The sequence below is a fragment of the Saimiri boliviensis genome, chromosome 9 (assembly GCF_048565385.1).
Source record: "Saimiri boliviensis isolate mSaiBol1 chromosome 9, mSaiBol1.pri, whole genome shotgun sequence".
In the NCBI taxonomy this organism is placed as follows: domain Eukaryota; kingdom Metazoa; phylum Chordata; class Mammalia; order Primates; family Cebidae; genus Saimiri; species Saimiri boliviensis.
The window spans coordinates 78,525,732-78,550,865 of NC_133457.1; the positions used below are offsets into that span (position 1 = coordinate 78,525,732).

At 43.3% G+C, this 25,134-nt stretch overlaps 1 protein-coding gene across 1 annotated transcript in view; it reads right to left on the bottom strand.

Moving 5' to 3' along the window:
• Positions 1 to 349: 349 nt before the first annotated feature.
• Positions 350 to 25,134, bottom strand: part of DTD1 (D-aminoacyl-tRNA deacylase 1) — a 155,496-nt gene continuing 130,711 nt past the window's right edge. The window contains exons 5-6 of the mRNA XM_039479668.2: positions 10,124 to 10,295; positions 350 to 893 (exon numbers count right to left, since the gene is read on the bottom strand). Coding sequence (XP_039335602.1) covers positions 10,143 to 10,295 — 153 coding nt within the window. The 3' untranslated portion in view covers positions 350 to 893; positions 10,124 to 10,142. The remainder of the gene's footprint in view (positions 894 to 10,123; positions 10,296 to 25,134) is intronic.

Genomic DNA, 25,134 nt, shown 5'->3' on the forward strand with positions numbered 1-25,134 from the left:
CCATGCTGAAGTCTTTCTCCACCTCCCAAAGGTGGATACACCAGATGTGGCTCCACACTTGGTCTCAGTCAGAACAGTGTGGCCATTCTGAAACTGGACTCCCTTCCAACCCACGCTCCCTTTTCCTGACATCTCATTTCCAAGTACAATGTCATCAATTGTAAACTAGATAGACAGGTTCCCACCTGGACTCAGGAGCCTGTGTGGGCCAGTCAGAGAAGGCCTCCTGCAAGAGGGTTATTTGAAAAGAAGTGTAGCTATACACAGAGAGAGGTCAGACACATTGCATTTCTACGGACATCATCATTATGCAGAAACATAGCAGAATTTGTTTGATAATAAACAGTGGTTTGTTGAGATTTAGGATTTTATTATTTTTAGAAAAAAGAGAAAATTTACAAGATGCAAAGGTCTCACACAATACATTAGCACTGATGACTGCTCTCTTGACATCTCAACACGGACCCTGGCTTATGAATCAGCGGTAGAAAGAACATGGACAGCATGAGTGTGTTGGAGAACCCCCTGCCATGGACACGCAGAATACACCACAGTGGACTTGATGACAAATGATGCTGGGCCAGCCTATTCCAAAAGCAAGCCAAGATGTGGCAGAAACCAACAAAGCCTTTTTGTGGGGGAGGCACGAGTGCACGCCTTCTACCACGTGCGCCCCCATCCCCCAACCCACCAGCAGTGCCCGCTGCCTCATTTCATCACAGCAACAACAGAAAATGGTAAAACGGTCCTTTGGTGTTTTTTGCAGAGCTATTCAGGTTACCAGCTTCTTATTTCTGTCTTCCTCTTCATGCTTCAGTTCCAAATTCTTAAAGTAGTGTAGGTGCTTAGCATCTTGAATTTTTCAGGATCCAGTTCTGCCCATTGATAACACACTAAAAAGGCCAAAGAGAAGACATTTTAACAAAAAGGATTCCAATATTCGCCTTCAGATTCTTTTAGCATAGGCAAATAAGAGTAACAAAACAGCTGAAGATATGCTTTCAAGCTCATACAGTGACACCAGCATCAGTGTATTAATTCACTGAAAAGCCTGTCATGCTGCCGTGTACAGACGCAAATGCCTTCTCCCCAAAGAGTCTCCAGTTCATTACAACTCCATTCTTAGAGCAAAAGGCACCAAGCCAAATATCTGAACATACTTCCAAATGGCTTTTGCATCAAAGCCTGAAAACACAACATATCATAATTTGTGATATTCACCTAAGGCAGGGCTTAGAGGGAAATTCACAGCATTGAATGCTTATCTTAGAGAAGAAAAATGTTATCAAATCAATAATCTGGGTTTCTACCTTAAGAAATTAAAGAATAAAAGCAAAGTAACCCAAAACAAGCGGAAGGAAGAGAATAATAGGGAGCAGAAACAGATGAAATTTCAAACAGAAAAAGGCAAGAGAGAAAAAAAAAATAAAAAGATCAATAAAATAGGTAAGTCTGGCCAGACTTACTCAGAAAATAGAGAAGACACAAATTATCAATATCAGGAATCAAACAGGGAACATCAGTACAGACATTACAGACATTCAAAAGATAGAAAGAATCTATCATGAGCAACTTCATGCTCACAAATTAGACAACATAGATGAAATGGACACATTCCTTGAAAACAGATATAAAAGCTTCATTTCCAAATCCTTTAACAATGAGGGAGGTAGAGGGATGGGGAGCTTAAGGAAGAGCAGGGACAGGGAATAAACTAAACGCTAGTCTTGGGATATTTTAAATACTACTCAAAGGATGCTCGGCTCTTTGATACAAATGTCCATGTCTCAGTTTTCCTTTTGTAATTCTGAAGCTTTAACAAAAACCAGCTAATATTGCCAAAAACCAAATAATATTGCCATTTGTCATCCAAATGTTAAATCTAAAGCCTAAAAGGTCAGTTTCTATTCCCTCAGATCAGGATTCTAATTGGATAGACCTCAGTAAAAGCAAAAGAGTCGGTATGCCATGGCAGTGCCACCTCCATGGATGTGCTTCCTGACATGCTCAGTGCAGACCACCTTCCTGAGAAAGCGGCGTATCACAAGCAGATGCTTCCATAGACTAAGAGCCCTCACTGCTCTGCACAGCTGGATAGTGAAGTCCTGTGCACACATGAGAAAGACAAGCTGACAGCTAGCCCATGCTCTGTGGCTCTGTCTGCCACCATAAAAAGATTGAAATTATCACCAAGTCTACCCTCCTACTCCCAAACCCACCTGTGAGAGTCCTACACACCTTCCTAAGAGCTTTCTAAAAGACTACCAGCGGGTGGAGAACAGAGAACATCATTCCTGGGGACCATATTACTTTCAGTTTTTAGTTAATAGAAACAACCCATTTGTTCTCATACTGTATTGATGATGTTAACCCAAATTAAGGACCTGGAGACTATTCATACTTCTTTCTCCACCTTCAATACCAATACTGAAATTCTGGAATTGTTCCCCACATTGATATTTGAGAAACTCTATCTTTTTGGCACAGATTAAAATCTTTGTGTTTGAACTTAAGATGAGCTTTGGGATCCTGGGTGAATGTATTTTTCATTTATATTTACTTCAATTAAATATTTTATAATATTCTACATTTTTAATGCACTGAGATAAACTTAGCCTTCAAATGTTTGATCTGCAGATGAAAATTATAAAGCTTACAGTAAAAGAATGACCTGGAAAAATGTTCAAGATAGTCTGTTAAATGATAAAAAGCAGGTGATGCTGTATCTATACGGTACGTCTCCAACTTTGTAAAATTAGAGAAATAGATGTAGAATTATCTGTTTGGAAAAACTATTCCAAAGCACTATGTTAATAATAATTATCATAGAATGATAAAATGGCAGGTGATTTTTATTTTCTTCTTTGGATAATTTGGCATTTTTTATATTTTCTATGAATGAGCATTAACTTTGTAATAAAAATGGCTTTCAAAAGAAATTTTATATGAGGAAGATGGTTTAGGAATTTCTATTCCCGACTAAAGAAACATAGAACTGGAAGGGATCCTGAGAGGTTTTGGCCAATGGGCTCTCAGAAGTTTTTAGGTAAACTTCCTAGGCAAAGGAACTTTATAAATCACCTAACCTGAAGGACTAACCATTAGGTATACCTTTAGAACTAACTGTACTACTACCAGGAGCACTAATGGGCAGGCCTAATCATAAGATCAATGTTAGTATCATCAGTGATTTGCAAACTGCATGCAGGAGATTTTTAGCCAGCAATGGACACTGTTCCAGCTGAAGGCCACTGCCCACCACAGTACATGGATTGACCAATAGACCTTGCTCTCTATTTGCAGTCTCGCTTCCTAAAAATGTCTCTTCCTATTTTCTTGAACTATAGAATAACCCAGGAGCCAGGTTGCTGGCCACTAACCAAGAGTAGCTGGAGACCATGCAGCTCACACAGCTGGAAGCCTCAATGAGGAAGGTGGGAGTGAGCTATCTGCGAGGTCCATCTGTCAAATTAGAAGCTCTGAGCAGAAGTCCTGTCCAAGCTGAACATGTGGTTCTCCAGAAAAGGGTGGTCCACTGAGGCTTGAAATTCAGAAACCATGGATAAGGGGTAATATACCTCCCTCTAAGAAGTATTTAAGGGATGATGTCTCTTTCCAAATGCACGTGTGCCACGTGAGCTACTGAAGACAGACATGACCCGGAGTCTGGGGACACCTGACAGGCAGTAGAAAGAGGTGCCTGGTAACTTAGCACCACAATTTCACAGTCTTATGAAAGAAGCTAGGGGAACCACCAGTGTCCTCCACCTGTTGAAGTAGTTCCCTTTTACTGCCATCAACCACAAGGGACAGTGAGGAACATCTCCAGTGAGGCCAGCTCAGGACCAGAAGAAATGAGTCCCTTCAAAGCCCATGTAAACACTGAATCCCTCAAAGATGCTGACTTCCAGCTGACCTGCTTCTGGCTTCAGGCCATTTAAGCAACCACAGGATGCAAGTTCTAGTCTTAGAACACACACATGCCACAGACCTGTTCTCCAAATCACTGTTAAAACAACCAAGATTTTTTTTTTAACCTATTTATTTCAGGTCTTAGCTGGTAATCACATTGGAATTCATTTACCTAGAAAAGGAACGCTGTTCTATGGAGCTGCTGGGAAGTTATCAATGTAGGCTTTACTCTGACCTTCTAGCACTATTGGACTCCAGCAAGCTCCCACCACTGAACTGTCAAAGCAGAGAATCTCTTCCTTTGCTTGAGAGCTGATGGTCCTGACTTCACAGATGAGAAGATGAAAAGAATTATTTTCTAATTATGAATGAAAAGCTTAAAGCAATGCAATAAAACAAGCATGGAAAAAAAACCTGATGTTACCTGAAAGCAGTAGGAATGAACTCTGATAGCTACTTGCTTTTATTTTTTGGCTTTAACTTATTCTCCAATCTATAATTTCTCATGTATATTGTTCATATTTATATATAAAAATGTCAATCTTTTTTTTTTTTTGAGACAGAGTCTTACTCTGTTGCCCGAGCTGGAGTGCAGTGGCACCGATCTCAGTTCACCGCAACCTCTACCTCCCGGGTTCAAGCGATTCTCCTGTCTCAGCCTCTTGAGTAGCTGGGATTACAGGCACCTACCACCACATCCAGCTAATTTTTGTATTTTTAGTAGAGATGAGGTTTTGCCATGTTCCATGGCTGGTCTTGAACTCCTGACCTCAGGTGATCTGCCCACCTTGGCCTCCCAAAGTGCTGGGATTACAGGCAAGAGCCACTGCACCCAGCTAATGTCAGTCTTATAGAACTTAAAGTGGTTCAGATGATAGTATCAAAATCATAACGTGATCCCTGTAAGTTGGTGCTGTTTAGTTGAATTTTCTGCAATGATAGAATAACAGCCACTAGCTGTATGTAGCTAGTAAGCACTTGAAATATGGCTACTGTGACTGAGAAAGTGAATTTTAAATTTTAATAATTTTAATTTACAACTAAATATCCACATGCAGCTAGTACCTACTGTATTAGATGGCACACTCTATTTGTAAGCCTAGCTCTGCATCTTAGCAAGAGACAGAATCACTAATCATGGCCAGTTTCTCGCCAATTTCTTTTCTTTTTTTTTTTTTTTTTTTTTTGAGACGGAGTTTCGCTCTCATTACCCAGGCTGGAGTGCAATCGCGCGATCTCGGCTCACCGCAACCTCTGCCTCCTGGGCTCAGGCAATTCTCCTGCCTCAGCCTCCTGAGTAGCCGGGATTACAGGCATGCACCACCATGCCCAGCTAGTTTTTTGTATTTTTAGTAGAGATGGGGTTTCACTATGTTGACCAAGATGGTCTCGATCTCTCGACCTCGTGATCCACCCGCCTCGGCCTCCCAAAGTGCTGGGATTACAGGTTTGAGCCACCGCGCCCGGCCTATTTTCTAATAAATGAGGTAATGGATGTGGAAGCTTGAGCATGGAGAAAATCCAGCTCCACTGCTGGTAAAGTAACACAATATGCCTATTCTGCATCAGTGAGGAAGCAAACCAACCTCATGAATAACAAAAAACCAGGAAGGCACTTAAGGTTTGGGAAAAGCAACCTCCAGGTAAGAAGAGGAAGAATGGGGCAGACAAAAACATTTTAAGAGATATTACTTAAAATTTCCAAACTGTATTGAAGGGCATACATTTACAGATTCAAGGTCAACATTTATATATAAATAGATATGTTACATATATATTTATATGTTACATATATATTTATATAAATAAATTATATATATATGTGTGTATATATACACACACACACACACACACACATAATTGGAATGCCAAAAGGAGAAGAGAGAACAGAGAGGAAATTATGAAAGAAGACAGAGGTATTGAAGTATTAATGGCCAAGAACTTTCCAAACTTAATAACAGACATCAAATCACAGATCCAAGAAGCTCAGAAAACATCAAGCAAGAACCACACCAAAGTATGTCATATCCAAACTGCAAAAAAAACAAAGAAAAGTTTTTGAAGAAGGTGGGGGATGGAGGTAAGATAAGGGAAACCCACCTCACCTACAGAGCAATAAGAATGAAAATTATAGGGGACTTTTCATAAGAAACTGCAAACAAGGAGAGACAGGAATAAAAATTTAAATATTGAAAATATTTAAATATTTCCTTTCTCTCTCTCATGCCTTGGAAACTCAAAGCTGCTCCCCCAGGGCTATGAGACTCCTAGGGCTCTTTCTGTTTTTAAAAAAGGCAAATTTAAAAAAACAAAACAACAACAACAAAAAAACACTACCAGTCTAGAAGTCTATGCCAGCAAAATTATCCTTCAAAAACAAAGGAAGGGCCTGGCATGGTGGCCCACTCCTGTAATCCCAGCCCTGTGGGAGGCTGAGGTGTGTGGATCACTTGAGGTCAGCAGTATAAAAGCAGCCTCACCAACATGGTGAAACCCTATCTCTACAAAAAATACAAAACTTGGCCAGGCATGGTGGTCCATGCCTTTAATCTCAGCTACTCAGGAGGCTGAGGCATGAGAATTGCTTGAAGCCAGGAGGCAGAAGTTGCAGTGAGTAGAGATTGCATACTGCACTCCAGCCTGGTGACAGAGTGAGACTCCATCTCAAAAAAAAAAAAAAGACTATTTAACCTAATGATAGTGACAATGTATTGGATGATGATCACATATGTAAAGTAAAATGAATGACAGCCATGTCGCTGGGAATATGTTGCTATAAGGTGCCTGTTACAGGTGAAGTAGTAGAGTGTCATTTGAAGGTAGACTTAGACTAGTTAAAAGTGTATATTGTAAACTCCAGAGCAACCACTGAAAAAAAATTGTTTGAAGTTTAAATAAATAAATAAATAAAAACACTACCCTGAGACACAGCTAGTTTTATACCATGAAATATCAGCACACGGACTTGAGAATGTGGTACAAATGTTGATACAGAGAAGCAAAGTAAAGCTCTGAGAATGAGAAGAGTCCTACCTTATATGGCGAAAAGAACAGTGAAAAGGGACTGAATACCCTTTCAGCAGGAAACACACACATACACACACACTCACACACACAGACACACACTCCGCTACTCCAGCTCATTAGGAAGAAGTGTGCTCAGCTGGGACACATCTTGCTATTCAGACAAAGGTCACATTGAAAAAGCCAACAGATGGCAGCTTCCAAAACACTTTCCCTGTTTGGTTTCAAGTGTGTTGCCATTTGAGGACAGAAATGTGGGGTGCTGGTCAGGAGCATGCTCCTCTCACACCCTAATTGCAGCAGCTAAGTCAATACGCAAATGAGGTGATACTTGACCCTGCAATCAAATCAGAAATCACATTCTTTTAGTGAGAGGTGGCCCTAGTGCCTTTAGCGGTGGCCAGAAAGGGAGAAATAAGAGCTCCATCCTCATAAAAAATCTCAAATCCTCCCAGCAAGGTGAGAGAGCCTGAAGAATTGAGACAGAGGACAAAAACACAGTTAATTTTAGTAGTTTAATGTCCACTTGATAAAATAAGAAGCAACATTTGCAATGTGATAGAGAAACGTCGATGCCCTGGGAATGTCCTCTGAACCATGAAGGGTTTTGAATCATTTTCAAAGAAAAATATGCCCAAGATCATGCAGCTTCTCTTTCCATTTTCTTTTGTCTTTTCTTTCTCTCCCATGCCTTGGAAACTCAAAGTTGCTCCCCTTAGGGCCTGCCAGATTCCCTAGGGCTCTTTCCGTTTTTAGAGAAAAGCAAATGAAAAGTACTCCTCCCTTCATAGTGAGGGGGCTGCTGTTGTTCTGGGGAACAAAACAAATGCCAGGGTCACCTTCTGTGTGTTACTATTTAAGTCACCTCTCATAGATATCTGAATATTTGGTGCTGATTTTGTGGCCTACTGGAATGACAAATTTCATCAGCAGCAACAACAACAACAAAAAACAAATACATCATTGGAATACCAGTTGTCACTTGGTTCTGGTCCTATTCAGGGTCTTCAAATCCAGAAACCTTGCTAAATTCTTGGAAGCAGGAGCACCCAGCCCCGCTCTGGTCCTCGGCTAGTCATGGTGGTTCCGAAGGACTCCTCCCTGCCTGGACATCTGTCCATGCCTGGTACTGTCACTGCTGACTCTGATATAAAGAAGTGCAACTGGAAGCCTATGGTAAACCATGAATCAATGGTTTTTCTTGTGCGCTTTGTCCAAAACCCAGACAGTACCATATACGTTGGTATAAACAAAACATGGCCTCTGTCTTTTCATGGGTGAATATAAACTTGTTCATGACCCTCCATGCACTGAGTAGCAGCAGGGGGGTTCCTGAGCATACAGAGGCTCTATCTCACTTTGGTGTCAACAGCACTCTGGGTCGTCAGAGTCCTCTGTGGCAGGGTGGCCGGTGTGGCTTGGCACCTGGGCCCTGGTACGGCACCACTGAGGTAAAGCAGGTTACTTGAGGTTTGGTGTCTCTTGCTCAGGGACCCAGGGCCCTCTCTGGCTGACCCGGCCTCATCTCAGTTCTCACCAGCACGTCTCACTCAGTGTCAGGTCTTATTAATGATAGACCCCTGCAAGTCTCATCCAGGAGGCCAGATGGTGGTCACAGCTGAGACCTGGAGGGTCTCTAGACTTCTGCAATCACCTTCTAATGGTGCGTATCTGCTTCCAGTCTCACCCCTCAAGCCTGCTAGAGTGCTCTTTTTAGACTTTGTATCTGATGATGTCACTTGTACACTTAAAACCTTTAAAATCCAAGTTCCTCAGAGTTGCATACCAGACCCTATACAATCCAGACCTCCTATTTCTCTAATTTCAGAGATGTCCCCTGCCCTCCCATGCCACTTGGCACTCAACGTTCCTGCCATTCTGCAATGCCTCCATTCCCAAACTCTCCTGCCCTTGTCCCCAGCCCCCAGACAGCATTTGCACTGCTCTTCTCTCAGCTTAGGTAGCCCTCCCCTGCCCCTGCCCCTCATCTTCCTCCCCACTGCCACCTGTCCTTCCAGGTCTGGTTTCAAGCCCCTGAGAGGCCTCCCCTGACCTCCTGTCTCTACCCCACACCCATTCACACTCATGCCACATGCACTGTGCTATAGCGTAACCGTTCCTATGCTTCTCCCTGAGCCTGTGACCTCCCTGTGACAGGTCCTGGGTCACAGGACCTCAAATCTGCACACAGCATTTGGTCCAGGGCCTGGAAAAATAAACAGATTCCCTGAGGGTAGGAACTAGTGCCATCAGATGGTGGCATCACATTTTCAAAGCCTCTGATATTCAGGCATGGAGGTGGACTCTGTGCTACAGTGAGCCACAATGACAAGAATAAAATGTCATTTGAGGAAAAGTAAACTGGCAGAGCCACACGGGGCATTGTGAAGGATGGTGGAATACGAGGCAGGTGGCAATGAGAGGAGGCCGCTGAGATGGCAGTGCCCTTCGCTGGAGTGGCTGAGAGCAGGAAGGGAGATGTGGGAGCATGGGCAGACTCCGTGCATCTGTGTCGGGACTCCACATCCACAGGTGCACTGCACAGGCAATCACAACAGCAGCTGTGGACTAGCACAGGCACCTAGGGAAGGTGGCACACACAGGTTCGACCCCCAGGTGAGCACCCCAGGCCTGTGGATACACCATCCTCCTGCATCTCAATGAATAAACTACAACCTTACTTGCTAACTGCTATGATTTGGCTGTGTCCTCACCCAAATCTCATCTTGAATTGTAGCTCCTATCATTCAATAGAGGTAACTGAATCATGTGTACAGTTTCCCACAGACTGTTCTTGTGGTAGTGAACAAGTCTCACAAGATCTGATGGCTTTATAAGGGGAAACCCCTTTCGCTTGACTCATATTCTCTTGCCCGACACCATGTAAGACGTGCCTTTCACCTTCAACCATGACTGTGATTGTGAGGCCTCCCCAGCCATGTGGAACTGTGAGTCCATTAAACCTCTTTATCTTTATAAATTACCCAGTCTCAGGTACGTCTTTATCAGCAGCATGAAAAGGACAAACACACTAACTTTTGTCTCCATCCTGGAAGGCAGTGGCTTTAAGGAAGCTGTGGATGAACGTCTGTGAAATGAATGAATTCAGCCTCAGCAGCTATTCCCTCCTCTTCATTGCTGCTTCCCCAGAATGTGGTAAGATGAAGCCACGCAGGGAAACTCCTACCTGAATTCTGCCTCCTGAGCTATGGCTCCCGTTCAGAGGACACGTCACCCTCAGCCCCGCTGCTGGCGCTGCGGTCTTCTTTTCGGGGAGTGTTTCTTTCCTTGCTTGATTCAGAAGGCCCCTTAGCTCTGGTCTTTTCTTTTCTCTGCTGCTGTTTTTCAAGCTTTGACAGCTGATTAAATAAAAATAAAAATAATATTTTACAAACACAAGCACGTGCCTGCATATCCCACATACCAGTCACTTCCCAGGTGGGAACCATTGAAAAGGTTTTTTCTGATAACCTGGCATAACACAGTGGTTCAGATATACCAAATTATACACACAGTGTCTCTCCAACAAGCACCTAAATCACTGAAACAGATCATTAGTCAGAGGAGTAATCACTCTCAGACTATTCCCCAACCATAATTCAACTTTGGCACACAGCATGAGGGAATGGTCAAATCACAGCCTTCTTCAACAGCCTTAGAAGAGCTCCATACATGAAAGTTTTTCAACTCTTACTTTTTCCTTTGACAGCTTTTTTCTCATTAAGTTATCTTCTACTTGTTGCTTTTTTCTCTTTTTTTTTTTTTTTTTTTTTGAGATAGGGTCTCACTTGCTCTGCTGCCCAGGCTGAAGTACAGCGGTACAATCATGGTTCACAGAAGCTTCAACCTCCTGGGTTCAAGTGATCCTCCCACCTCAGCTTCTCAAGTAGCTGGGATTACAGATATATGCCAATTTTTCTGTAGAGACAGAGTTTCACCATGTTGCCCACCTGTTCTTGAACACCTGGTTTCAATCGATCTACCCACCTCGGCCTCCCAAAGTGTTATGATTACAGGTGTGAGCCACCACACCACGCCACTTGTTTTCTCAAGAATGCTCAAAACACTTCACTCTTTGCTGAAGATTACAGTAAAGGCTGTGAAACAAAGTGCACTAAGCACACTGAACACCGTCTCGGTTATCAGTTGGTTTGAGACTGAAGCCTGACTCACCTGCAGCCGAGGTGCTGAGTGCTCCCAGCAGGCTGCGTGGTGGTGACACTCAGGACTCTGGCCACCAAAGCCTTCTCAGGCTCTCCACCCGGCCAGCAGGAGACACGCCCCTGACGTCTCACTTGAATAAAACCTGGGCCCACTTCTTCCCTAAATAGCTCTTCAAAGAAACCATCAGCTAGATCGATGAAAGAAGCTTCCATCATCTAACATTGAGCAGCAGCCCAACCGCTGCAGGGAGGCCTGCTGAAAAACCCAGCAGAGAAGACTGGCCATGTTTTGGCCCACAGGATTTTCTTGGGCCAAAAAACACAAGAGACAGCAACACCCAGTTTTATCTCCCCTCAGATCAAGTCTGTGAACTTTTTCTAGTTTACATAAAAAGAAGGAAGGGCTGGCTTCTCCCTGCTGGTCCCTGCCCCACCTCCAAAGAAAATCACTTCCCCCCATCTGCCAGATCATTTCTTCCACTATGGGCAGACTTTGAGCTAACCCTTCGAGAGACGAACAACCAACCAGTAGCTCTCAGTGTGGTCCAGAAAATCAAATTTATTAATAATTGACTTACAGCAGTAGTCCCCAACATTTTCGGCACCAGGGACGGTTTCATGGAAGATAATTTTTCCATGAGATGGGAGGACAGGAAGAGGGGATGGTTTCAGGATGAAACTGTTCCACCTCAAAGCATCAGGCATTAGATTCTCATAAGGAACGTGCAACCTAGATCCCTTGCGTGCACAGTTCACAATGGGGTTATCGCTGATGTAACAGGGGGTGGAGCTCAGGCGGTAGTGCTCACTCACAGGCTGCTCACCTCCTGCTGTGCGGCCTAGTTCCTAACAGGCCACGGATTAGTAATGGTCTGTAGCCTGGGGGCTCGGGATCCCTGACTTACAGTGTTCTTTCCCACTTCTCATTTACCTGAAAAACTGCAGAATACAGCTAGGTTTGGTTTATACGCTAATTAGATTTTGTGAATGAAGACATCACTTCACTTTTGACTCAGCAACTCTCCTCCCAGAAAACTGGGTGTTGCTCTCTCTTGTGTTTTTTGGCCTAAGAAAATCCCATGGTCCAAAACTTGGCCAGTCTTCTCTGCTGGGTTTCTGAGCAGGCCTCCCTGCAGTGGCCGGGCTGCTGAGTGTTACTAAAGATAACATTTCACTTTTGACTCAGCAACTCTCCTCCTAGAAAACTCCCCTGGATAAATTTCCACTTGTGTGCACAGTGGGGGCTTCTAAGAACACACACTGTAGTATCATTTCTATTTGCAAAAACCCAGAAACAACCCAAATGTCCATCATCCTTATAAGAACAGATACATGTAATGTGGTCTGGTTTCTAAAGCAATACTACACAGCAGATCTACATATATCAAAATAGGTAAGTCTTGGCCAGGGGCAGTGGCTCACGCCTGTAATAGTGGCACTTAGGGAGGTCAAGGTGAGCAACTGCTTGAGCTCAGGAGTTTGAGACCAGCCTGGGCAACATAGGGAGACCCTGTCTCTACAAATAATAATACGAAAGTTAGCCAGGTATGGTGGCACATGCTTGCAGTCCCAGCTACTCAGGAGGCTGAGGCAGGAGGATCGCCGGAGCCCAGAAAGCAGAGGTTACAGTGAGCCCAGATTATGCTACTGTACTCCAGCCTGGGTGACAGAGGAAGACTCTGTCTCAAAAAAAATTTCTTTTAAGAAAATAAGAAAATCTTGAAAATCATATTTGCAAAACAAATTTAGCTTCAGAAGGCTATATATAGTAGGATTCCACTGACACAAAATAATACTCTATATTGCTAGTAAGCTCATGCAAATACAGTATAGCCTAAAAGAATATACACCAACTTCAATACACTAGTTAACTTGGAGGGAAAAGAGGAGAATGGGATCTTAGAGAAATGAATATATATAGGCTTCAACTATAATTGTCAACTTTGTAAGAACAAAACTAGATCTAGAGCAGAGTTACTGATCAGTGCAGTCCACAAACTGCACATGTCATCTGGACCAGTGACAGTAAGATACTCATGTCAGAATGTAATCAACACAGAGCTTCCTTCATCAGCAAAGTCTTGTGAGAGATTTCTTCTCAACTGTGAGCTCACTGGTATAGCTGACTTCATTCTGGAACAAAATGAAGGTTTCAGTGAGCCGAGATCACACCCCTGCATTCCAGCCTGGGTGACAGTGAGTGTACACACACATATACACACATACATAAATACTTATGAACAGGTCCAAGTCAGATGCTGAAGTTACAATTTTAGTTTTAAAAAGTAAGACGCCCTGTTAGTTTTTGTTCTTTGTCTTGCCATGGCGTGGTAACAAACAGTTCGTATAGCAGCACTTTAAGCAGTAATGAATGATCTGGAGCAGAGATGATAAAAAGCTAGCATTTTTTAAATCTGGGAAATGGCCACACAGAGCTACTTGCTATATAGTTCTCTGTAGTATTATTTTTCCATGGACAAATATTTCTCTTTGCTATTCTGCCGCAGGTTAGGAGGAATTTCCTGCATCTAAAATGATAGCCTTCTTTCCCTTTGTCTCTCTACTAGTGTTAAAAGGCTCTTTCTTTGATGAAATGAAAAGGACAGTGTACAGGACTCCTTCGGCCTCATTCCCTTTCTTGCAAACTGGTTTTGGATTTTTACAGTGGATATACCTATTACTACTAAGCTGTATGCTTAAAATGGTTAAGATGGTAAGTTTTATGTGTATTTTGCTATAATTTTAGAAATTAAGCCATTTTGGAAATCATTAAGTTAGCAATCCATGCTAGACTCCCCAATTTTTTTTTTTGTTTTCTATATTCCTGATTCATAAAATCCAAATATCTGGGAATTGGTGTTCTGCAGTAAATCGTGATAAGGTGCCTTCTGCTGCCAGCAATTTACATTTTATATTTGCATTCATGTGTTCATACTAGTGTGTCTCACGGATGTGTAGATGCATACACATACACACACATATATAAATACTCATGAACGGGTCAAAGTTAGATGCTGAGAAAGTACAATTTTTAAAAAGCAAGCCGGGTACAGTTGCTCTATGCCTGTAATCCCAGCACTTTGGAAGGTCGAGGTGGGCAGATCATGAAGTCAGGAGATCGAGACCATCCTGGCCAACATGGTGAAACCCTGTCTCTACTGAAAAATACAAAAATTAGCTGAGCATTGTGGTGCATGCCTGTAGTCCCAGCTACTCAGGAGGCTGAGGCAGGAGAATCGCTTGAACCCGGTGGCCAGCAGAGGTTGTGGTGAGCCAAGATCGTGCCACTGCACTCCAGCCTGGGTGACAGAGCAAGACTCCAACTCAAAAAGGAAAAAAAAAAAAATGGCAAGATGTCCTCTCAGTTTTCTCATCTTCAGAGACAAAAATAAAATAAAATAAAATGTGAATATCAACAATCACAAAACTAAACAAAGATGTCATGTCATGCAAAGTCCTCTTTGTGACCCAGCCTGTTCTTCACCTTGTACTCTTTTATGCTATTGAGAACCAGATCCGGAAAGGATAGTGAGGACTAACCCCAATAAGCACAGGCTTCTGGAAGTTTCTCAGCTCCTCCTAATGTTAGACTCTGCTGAGGTAGAGACACAGACACCACAGATGCAGAAACGTCCATCTGACCTTCCCCTTCAACCCTGTCCCCTCCCACTGAGGGCCAGCTTTTAAATCACATGTGATAACTATTTAAGTGACAGGCACAGCCCACATTTCTGCCAGCCATGTAATGCTGACTCTCTTACAGTATTTATCTTAAAACAATCCAACCACATATGGCTCCACGCCGCAAACTCAAGTTCTCTGTGAGAACATTGTGAACTAACCTAATAAATTTAAGCCTTTTCTCAGAAAACTTGGAATCCAACTCAGCTGAAATGTGGAATTTACATCTCAAGGCAAGAAAGCAGCTGGATTTTTATTTTTAAGGAAACAAATGAGAAAAAAAGAAGAAAAGAAATTGGTACTGCATATGGGCTCAAGCAGAATGTCAACAGCTTTCAAATTAAGAGGAGACGCGTGTCAAGGGGAATATAAACCACTACAGGTCTGTGAACACACGATCTACAAACACGGAAATAGAGTACTTCTGATTTTTTGTTTGTTTGCTTGTTTTTAATCAACTGGTGAGAGAGCCCACATTGTAAGGGAGAGATTATCCAAATCATGCTGGCTTTAGTGCTAAGAGAAACCCAACCTTCTGAAAGCAGCCCTGGACACACAGACACCACCAGGAGCCAGGTGATGGTCCTGTGGTTGGCCTGCACCTCTCACAGTGAAGCTTGGAAACTCGGGCACCAAAAGAGCGGGGAATGAAATGTGCAGATCCAGACTCTCCAAACTCATGATTAAATCTACTGAAAACATACGGGATTTTCTCTTTAACTAGGATGTTCAAGCTCTAATTGCACGACATAAGAATGAACTAATTCTTCTTGCCCAGCAAGGTTGTGTGACTTAAGGTTTTGCAGCCTGCTAGTGGCTGAGGGATACCACGCCCAGGCCTCTAGATACCAAACCACACATTCTTCTCAGGGAGCCCTACGGCCTCTCTTGCTTAATCTATTAACTTCATTTAGCAGGTAACTGTTGGGCAATGACTACACCTATTCTAAGTGCCAAGGACAACAGCAGAAAACCAAGCAGAGCCCTGCCGTCCTGAGGCTGACTGTCCACTGGAAAAATAATTGGCAATCCCCACTCACGAGGAGCCAGGCCTGCTCTAAGCACTTGATGTATAATTAGGGTAAAGTAGAGGAACCTGGGGTTGCTTCAAGCTCCCACCATTCTGCCCAGGGCACACAGCAGGCCACGCTGTTGCCCTCTGTAGCCGTGTACTTGTCTTCATGGGTAGAAAGCACACAGGGACCTCAGGGCCATCTCCATTTGCCAAATTAAAGAGAAACTAGACCTAGCCTTCATCTGGCTCCTTGGTAGTTTAGCAATAAGCTGCTGAAGGACTGAGTTCATCCATCCTTTTCTGCTCTGATGGCTGAAGAAGTCAGAGGATCAAATACAATTACCAGCAACAGTTTAACTTAATCGGCAACAAGGCTGGCTAAGAGCAGAGTGGGGAAGCCTCAGAAGTGACACGAGCCTAGTGTTAGCTCTCTGATGTCCCTGGTACTCGGCCTCAGGAAAGAGCCACGTGTGCTTGTCAGTGAAAGTGGGAAAGGCAGTTGAGGGCAGGGGAGTGGAGTCTGACCCAGCCCCGCCTGCCAAAGCAAGGCAGCCCAGGGCAGGGAAAGCCCTGCAAATGGGACATGTACACTCAGGACCAAGCCCTCAGGTGATGGCCTAAGAATGCAGTCAACATCCACGCATCCTAGTAGGGCCACAGGGTGGCCAAAATATGGGAAGTCTCCAGGGAAGGCAAACCCCCAAGTTTGGGGAGGGCCAGTGAAAACTGCTGGGAGTGGGAGTCAGGTCCTGGTTGGGGCTGAGAAGCCAGGGGTGCTCCAGGGACTGGCATCACCCTGGTGTTTACTCCTCATTTCCAGGCACACCATGGCAGACAGCACATGGCAGAGTAGTGTGAGCAGAAAACAACACATAGAGATGACTGAAGACAAGCATGTCAAGAGCCACACAGGCAGAGGTGGAAGAATAGAGGCCCAGGTGAGAGTGGGGTGAGAGGAAGGAAGGGCCAAGTGAGGGGCACCCCAGGCAGAACTGAAGCATTCTTGTCGGGAATGGCAAGGGAGTAGAGGCAATGCCAGGGAAAATCATCATCAAAGACTTGGGACAGGACAGGCACAGCAAGAGCCTGGCTGGGCCACAGGCATGGGGCAGGAGCCTGAGCCCCAATTAACTGAGACGGACACAGTGATATGGCTTGTGTGCTGTGGCACATGCAGGTCACGGATGAATGACTGAAGAAATGAATTGATAGGACAGGTTTTGTTTGCAAGAGCAGGCCAGGAGATAGCCTCAGAGGGCACAGAGGCTCAAGCTTTTACGCCAGCTGAGTGACTGAATAGCTCTTCACCAGCACTCAGGATGAGAAATGGGTATTGGCAATGGCAGTTGAAGGGGTATCTGTCTCTTAAGCAGGCAGCAGGCCACTGGGAAGAGAAAAACAGAGGCCCTTCGGCGGCCAGTCAAGGTCTGTTTTTCTGCAGATGATATGCCCTAGGAAGTGCAAGGAGAATGGTTGGTTGCGAGGTACACATGCCCTGAGATGTGCAAAGCACCAGATCAACAGGGAATCACAATCTGCCTCTGCTGCTCAACACACATAGCATCACTCCTGAAGCACCTTTAAAGACAGATCCCTTCACACTGTGGGATGATCCAGGGTGACGATAACACAGAACATGAAACAAATAAGAAAGTTCAGGCTCCCACGGACACTAATGAACCAGAGGGAGCATCTTGGTGAATAAATTGGAGAGCTGAGCACTTTGTGTCCACCTGAAGATTCCACTCACTCCAAGGGAAGATCAGACAAGGTGTGCTGCCTGCAACCAGCAGCACTCACCTAAGCTGGAAGAATTTAAACCCAGCCCACAGGAACATGGCGTCTGCTGTTGCCATCACCCCCATGTCTCTCTCAGGAACACTCAAGTCTACTGGGCCATTAAGCATTGGATTTAGCCATGAAAAAGATTTAGTTCTAGAAAACCGATTTATGGGCAAGTCCTTTCAGAACACAGGTGCCCAGGGATCCCTGATGGGAAGGATTGCTCTAGAACATAGATGTCCAACATTTTGGCTTTCCTGGGCCACACTGGAAGAAAAAGAATTGTCTTGGTCCACATATAAAATACACTAACACTAATGATAGCTGATGAACTATTTTAAAAAAAGTCTGTGCATAATTTTTGTGCCACCACAGATAAGCAAAAAGCCCTTGCATTCAAAGGGTTGGACACCCATGCTCTAGAGTGAGATGGTGATGGTGTCTTAAACTTGCTTCCAACTTGATTTTGAGGAATGATGGTGAAAAATGAGAACTTCTCATAGAAGTCCTAGTTTATTTTTTGTGATAAGTCCCACAAAACCCAACTCACCTCAAGACTTATTCTTTGTCTTAAGTCTACAATTTACAAAAAGAGCACCTTCATCCTCAAAGGGCCCATGCACATAACTTGAAGTCTTAAGCTCTTTAAACAGAGGATATAAATGACCCCTTAGACTGTGACAACCAATTTTTCCCCTTTGGCATTCCAAGAAATCAACAACAGATATTATAATTTGCAGATTGCTTCTGAACACAATAGAGGTAGGTCAGTTAAATGATAGCCCGCCAAAGCCACCTCCAGGCAGCAGTCAGGCTGGGAGGAGCACCAGGTCTCAGGACTCCTGGCCAAGCCTTCAGTCAACCTGGTTCCTTGTGGAGCAAACACCTGCATAGGGTCTTCTGGTAATTGCCACAGGTCCAGAACAGCACATCCTGTTTCCATTCTTGCTGGACAATGCCGGGTATGGCCCTATCTTTGAATTACTTTAATGTTGGTTATTTCCTGCCAGACGACTCAGTCCTGCATATGAGCAAAAACTAATTAGAGAGTGAAGAAAATAACAAAAGAAAAACTCAAACCCCAGGAAGTCAGTTACTATGATTTTTATAGATCATAGTGTAGATGAAAAAGTTCTGTTCCAACCAAACCTCTGCGAAGTCTTATGGTACAAGTCATAAAGATCAAATATCTCCTCTGTAATTACTTTTAAAAATACCACAAGGTAGATTACTCAGCATGCTTGCCACTCCTGTGGCCCTGCTGATGTCAGGAGGAACGGCTGGAACCAGAGGATGCTGCACAGAGAGGACGTGCACAGCCAGGCCCTGCAGAAGTCAAGACATGAATTAAAGGCAAAAAGGTAAATGCCCCCATCCGTTAGCCCATTGACTCACTTCAACAGCTTTAGAAATTTCTCTCCACAATGCTCACTGTCCTTTCTAAGTGTCCATCAACTACCACCAATAATGTTCTGATTTTTGTCAAGTCATTTAAACCATGCTGTGTGATCATTCTGTCATCCTGGAGATAAACACAACCAGCTGTCATTTGGTATTTGCCTAGTTGAATAACGAAGAATTTCAAGACAATGTAAGAGCAAAGCATGCTGTAGAACACAGAAAAATTCAATCAACAAGGTACCTCCTTGGGTTTAGGCTGTTTCTCTGAATTTCACCAGGCCTTAGTGTGCTCTGCTAGGCCACAGAAACTTAGGAAAGGCAACTTTCCGCCACTACTGTCCGGATGCAATAAAGCCCAAAAAAAGGCACAGCAGCCTGAGAAGCCCACTGCCCTTTGCAATGACATGAGACACCTTCAGGAACTATTACGGATTATCATGAGAATGACTGAGGCTTGCACGCAAGCTCTGGAAGAGGACACCTCCACTGCGGTCCAATGACCACGTGTCAACTTCGCACAGACTCATTTTTACCTTCAGAATTGGGACACCTCTTCAACTGAAATCCCACGAGTCTGTGAGCTTTGGCTTCTCATTGTTTCTTCCTGTTACTTACTGGCCTGGTGGCAGAGGGTGGGACGGGGAAAGAAGGAGGAGGCAGCCTCCAGTCAGCAAATGACATTTATTAATGAAAATCTGAGGATAGGAGTGTGAATCTACTGTGGCATTTTAAAAGATCTGTAGAGACCTACGTCCATAGATTATTTCTAGCTGACTTCACATGTTTCAAATGCAATTGGAAGTTATATGTGAATAATTTGTTTTCTCAAACTGCAAGCTTGATATAATTTCATATTATGTGATAATTCTGAAAGCTTTTTTTAAAAAAAAATGTCCTTGTGTAATGGAAAACCCAACAGAACATTAAGAGACGATGTTTCCATAACACACTGTGTAAAGTGCCATTATGTCAGTGGCTGCACTGCGTTAATTTTAAATCAACTGGCTGCTTAATAAAAACATTATGAAGCAAAGTGCACACATGGTACCTAATTTTCATACATTATTAACTCTGCTTGAGGTTCTTGTGAAAAAAAATTTTTTTAAATCAAGCAAGCAAGCATCTATCCCCATCTGAAATCGTGCAAGCTAATTTTATTTTCTAATTTCCCATTGTTTATAAGAACCCTCTTAAGTATGCAAAAATAAGAAGAAGGACAGTTCAGTTGCCTTTCAATTATTCTTATTACTCTGACTTAGCTAAGTCTCTTTGGTTTACTCCTTCCCTGCAAGGGGACATGGTGGAACAGCTCCAGCCTTCAGGCCCTAGTGGTTGCTTGTTTCAGGTCTTAGTAGGATGGGAGAGGTTAGAGGTCAGCCTAAGGTTGTTTCCCTATCAGTGTAGCTGCCCTCAAATCCTGTTTGTTAGCTCCCCATGGCAGACACTGCTAGAGCCCACTGTGTACCCCAGTCCAGAGGTCACCTACAGCCGCCATGGACAACTGGCCTGCAAGCCCATAGCCTCCTATTTTGAGCACCTGCCCCTTTCTGCATAAGGACACCATCTGGCGACATGAAGGCACAAGGCAGAAGTACAGGGCAGGCCAGAAGTGTCCAGAAGTTAACAACTCTAGAAGTGGTCCTCAGTCCCTAAGAAATGAGACATGGGGTGCTCAGAACTCCGCCCTCCTCCCACCCACTAAGCCAACTGAGATATATCCCACACAGTCCCCGCGAGGACACCTGGGGATGGTTAATGTGCCCTTTTTGGCTTTCCTCCCCTGGTTCCCTTCCTAGTTCTCACTTCCCTCATGGGAGGGCCTCCTAAACAAACCACCTGCACACCTAAATCCTTTTACTTGGGGACCTAAACCACAAGCATTTTAAACGCTTTGAAATCAAACCTTAACATGAGAATTCATTATGTGTAACTTGTTATCTGGCCCTCTCTTAACCAGATGCCTACATGGTTGGTTTACGTGTCTGCATGCTGGAAGGCCATGGTGGATGTTCAGGATTACTGCCCACCTTGCAAGGCACTAAAAGAGGCTGCAATGGGAAGGAATGATCAAGCAAGTTTGAGTATAATGTTGTCACATTTTTATTACATATGCTCATTCTTTGAAAACCATTACTCCATATGTGTGACAAATGATATATTCTAGTAGCCAGGATTTTGTATTATGTTGCTGTCCATTCCCTAACCCTACTGGGAAAAAAGGTGTCGACTGCACTTCCAACACTCCCAGTGCTGAAGTCGCCTTCCCTTCACCACACCTGTGTGCAGGGAGTTTCCTTCAATGGGGCTAAAGATGAAATGTCAAAGAGAGGACAGAAGTAACCGTTTCCCTTTCCACTGAAGGAGATGCACCAGCCATGCCCCCCATGTACTCCTGGCCTGTGTACCTTTACCATTTTGTAGGCTGCAAGCTATGAGAAGGCAAAAGTAATCAGCACCAATTGATTTTATATCCACTACAGTCAACATCTATTACCCTGTCAGCACATGTCTGGTTAATAATCATCAACTGTACAGCAAACTGACACAGGAGCAGAAAATCAAACACCACATGTTCTCACTCATAGGCGGGTGTTGAACAATGAGAACACATGGACACAGGGAGGGGAGCACTACACACTAGGGCCTGTTGGAGGGAAATAGGGGAGGAACAGCGGGGGGTGGGAAGTTGGGTGGGGGGATGGCATGGGGAGAAATGCCAGATACAGGTGAGGGGGAGGAAGGCAGCAAATCACGCTGCCACGTGTGTACCTATGCAACAATCTTGCATGTTCTTCACATGTACCCCAAAACCTAAAATGCAATAAAAAAAATAATCATCATCATCATGAACTGTAACAGAGTTTAAGGAGGCACTTAAGCAATTTCAGTGTTGGTATTCCAATGCATAATTGGTAACAGAAAACTGTTCATGAACATTTTAAACTAACATTGTTCTTTAAATGATTCAAAATGTTTCTTCAGTTTACTAGTCTTAAGAAAAAGGGAACACTTTTTTCCTCTCCCACTTGGTCTATAACTTGTATAAATGCCAAGAAAGCAGATTTGGAACAGTGAAGAATTACTGTCCAAAATAATAATAAAACAAGAGAGGAAGACATGGAACCTAGAAGAGCAGCAGACATGACCTAGGACAGAGGCGGAGGCCAAGTTCGGGCAAGACGTGGGCTCAGCAGCTATAGAAGAGCAAGTGGCCCACATGGGAGCTAGTGAGGCTTCCAGAGAGTGGGCTCCACAGACGGGCACTGGAGTGAAGGCCTGGGAATAGGAGGAGTAAATAAAGTACTTTCCACCAGGCTTCAGGGAGAAAAGAAAGAGAAGAACACACTGCCAGAAAAGCAGAAGGTTGAACAACAGCAACAAAGACTATAGGATACAAGGCGGCTTTGTGTTGCCTAACAGTTACAGAGTCCAGACAATAAATAATACTTATTGAATCAATTTAAAATAATGACATAACAGTGATGGAGAGAGGGAATGTAGTAGGGAGTAAAGAGTGCTGAATCCTCATCTATATAGAAGCATGAAAAAAAAATGTCAAATTTTAATAAATCAAGAAATAGCAAACATTCATTATTTAGGGATAGAGAAAAAATACATAAATTGCTTAAAATATGTTCAAGGTGGTTGCTTGTGGATACAAGGACAAGGATTGAGGGTGGAGAACAGGCAGAGAGTGTTATTTTTCACTGTATGCTTTCAGGTATTATGTGATGTTGAATTATGTTCATAATACTTTAATAAACAAAATTGACTTGAGAAAAAAAGCACACATAGCGGATATAGTTAACAACAGATCCAGTACTACAGAAAACAAAACTAATATTTCAGAAAAATCAGTTCATGTCATTTTTCTGATACCCAGAGGAAAAGATGAAAAGCAGAAAGCAAAAACTTGGAAATTCAACAGAGGAAATCCAGTTCTCTGTAGGGCAGGACCTGTAAAAGGACAGAGCAGAGCAGATGCAGAAAAGACAATCAGCAAAGATATGACACAAGGGCTACAATCCTTCATCCCAAGGGCTAACAAAAGGCTCAGTACTTAAGGGATGGATTGACCCTCGGGGAAAGTTAAGAAAGGAGACCCACACCAAGGGCGTTCGCCCTCCCTTCCACACCACTAAAGGCCAGTGGACAGTCAGGATGGTGAGACACTGACGAACTATGTATTGGGCGAATAAAAGACTGCGTGACAAGGAGAGGAGTGGACATAGAAGGAAGGAGCTCAGTCAACCAAACACCAGGACAGGACAATGTCCACAGAGTCTGAGAGTAAAAGATGGTGACCCGAATATTCTATGTCAACCAAGGCGTTCCAAACCATGAAAATATTCAGAAAGTATAACATCATTCCCATCCTTAAAAAATAAATGAATAAATGACTCACAAAAGAACTCCAGCCTCTTGAGAATAATAAAGGAAATTATGTTAAATAATGTAACCAGTAAAATGAGTTATACAATTGACAAAACTAATTCTTGAATGAGAAAATATACAATGCAAACAAGAAGGTAATCAAGCTTATCTGGATCTAAACCCCAACTCACAATCAATTTAAAAATTGTGAATAAATGCAAATACCTAATGAGCTTATAGAAAAGAAGAGCCCAACTTCATTAGCAATTAAGTTGATACAAATACAAACAATAAGATATAATTTATGATTCATGAAATTGATAAGGATTAAACAATTATAGTACTCAGCCTTTTGCAAGTGTTTGAAGGAAGGAACATTTTATGTTGGTAATAAGGTGTATAAATTTGGACCTTGGGAATGCAATTTGGCAATGCATATTTTAAAACACTAAGTATATGCTTGTTCTGACCCAGCCCTCACACCCCTTGGGATTTTTCTTGTGGAAAATAACTGGCCATTAAGTGCAAAGATACATGCAAAAGGATTTTCGCTGCACTGGTTTTTACAATAGTAAAACTGTGGAACAACTTAAATGTCCATCAATAGAGAGTTCTTTAAAGTATGACATATTCTGTACAGATTGATTTACCATTTGAGGTGTTGATATGGAAAATAAATGGCTGCAGTAATCAAAAACCACAATTCCCATTTCTTCATCATTAAAAACCATATATTTGGGGGAACAGTACAACAGTCAGCTCTGAGGGACTGTTTGGTGGTGGAGCAGGTAGAAATGGGAGAGCACACACAGGCCACGCCTGGAAGAAAAGACACAGCCCAAAGGACAGACTGAAGGAGGGGCTTGAGCACGAAGGCCAGGCCACCTGCCTAGGGACACACATGTACACTAGAAGCCACTCAAAAAGAAAAGGAAGAAGGGGGCTGATGAGCATAAGGGGCAGGACAGCGATCATCCCCAGGCAGGGGCGGTAGGGGTGGGCTATGCATGGAGGAGGAAGGAAGGCCCTGGGTGTGGAAGTCGCGCTGCTTCTTACGGTGGGAGGCGGCACCTAGGTTGTTCGCGTTGTAGTTATGCTTTTGACACGTGTCTATTACAGATACTCTTTTTCAGCTATCAAATATTACATATTAAATGTTTTAAAGCACAGAAGTGGTAACACTTCATTTTTAGTCATGGCTTTGCCCAAAGGGCTCCAATATTTGACTTGCCTCCCCATAGAATATCTGAAGAGAAAAAAAAAAATTATTGATCACAAACATACAATTCTCCAGTATGCAGCCTGTCCGAGAAAATGAAGTGCTCTTCAGAAGTCTGATTATGACACTTCTTCACATTTAACTGAAACCTCAGCTCTAAATATCCCAAGGCCATGGTTGAGCCTGTTCAGTTTCAGATCTACCACTAGCCTACAAAGAAAAGAAATCAAACATGTATTATCATTGCCACTTACTTCTAAAAAGAAATGTTAGCAAACCATGACAAAACTCTTGTGAACTCTATTTCTGCAGAAGAAAAAATGTATCTATAAAAGCCTTGGCCATGAGGCAGAAGGATCACTTGAGCCCAGGAGTTCAAGACTCCTGGGCAACATTGCAAAACTTCATCTTCACAAGAAATACAAAAATTCACCAGACGTGGTGGCATATGCCTACAGTCCCAGCCACTTGGGAGGCTGAGGCAAGAGGATGGTTTGAGTCCAGGAGGTCAAGGCTGCAGTAAGCAGTGACTGTACCACTGCACTCTAGCCTGGGCAATAGAG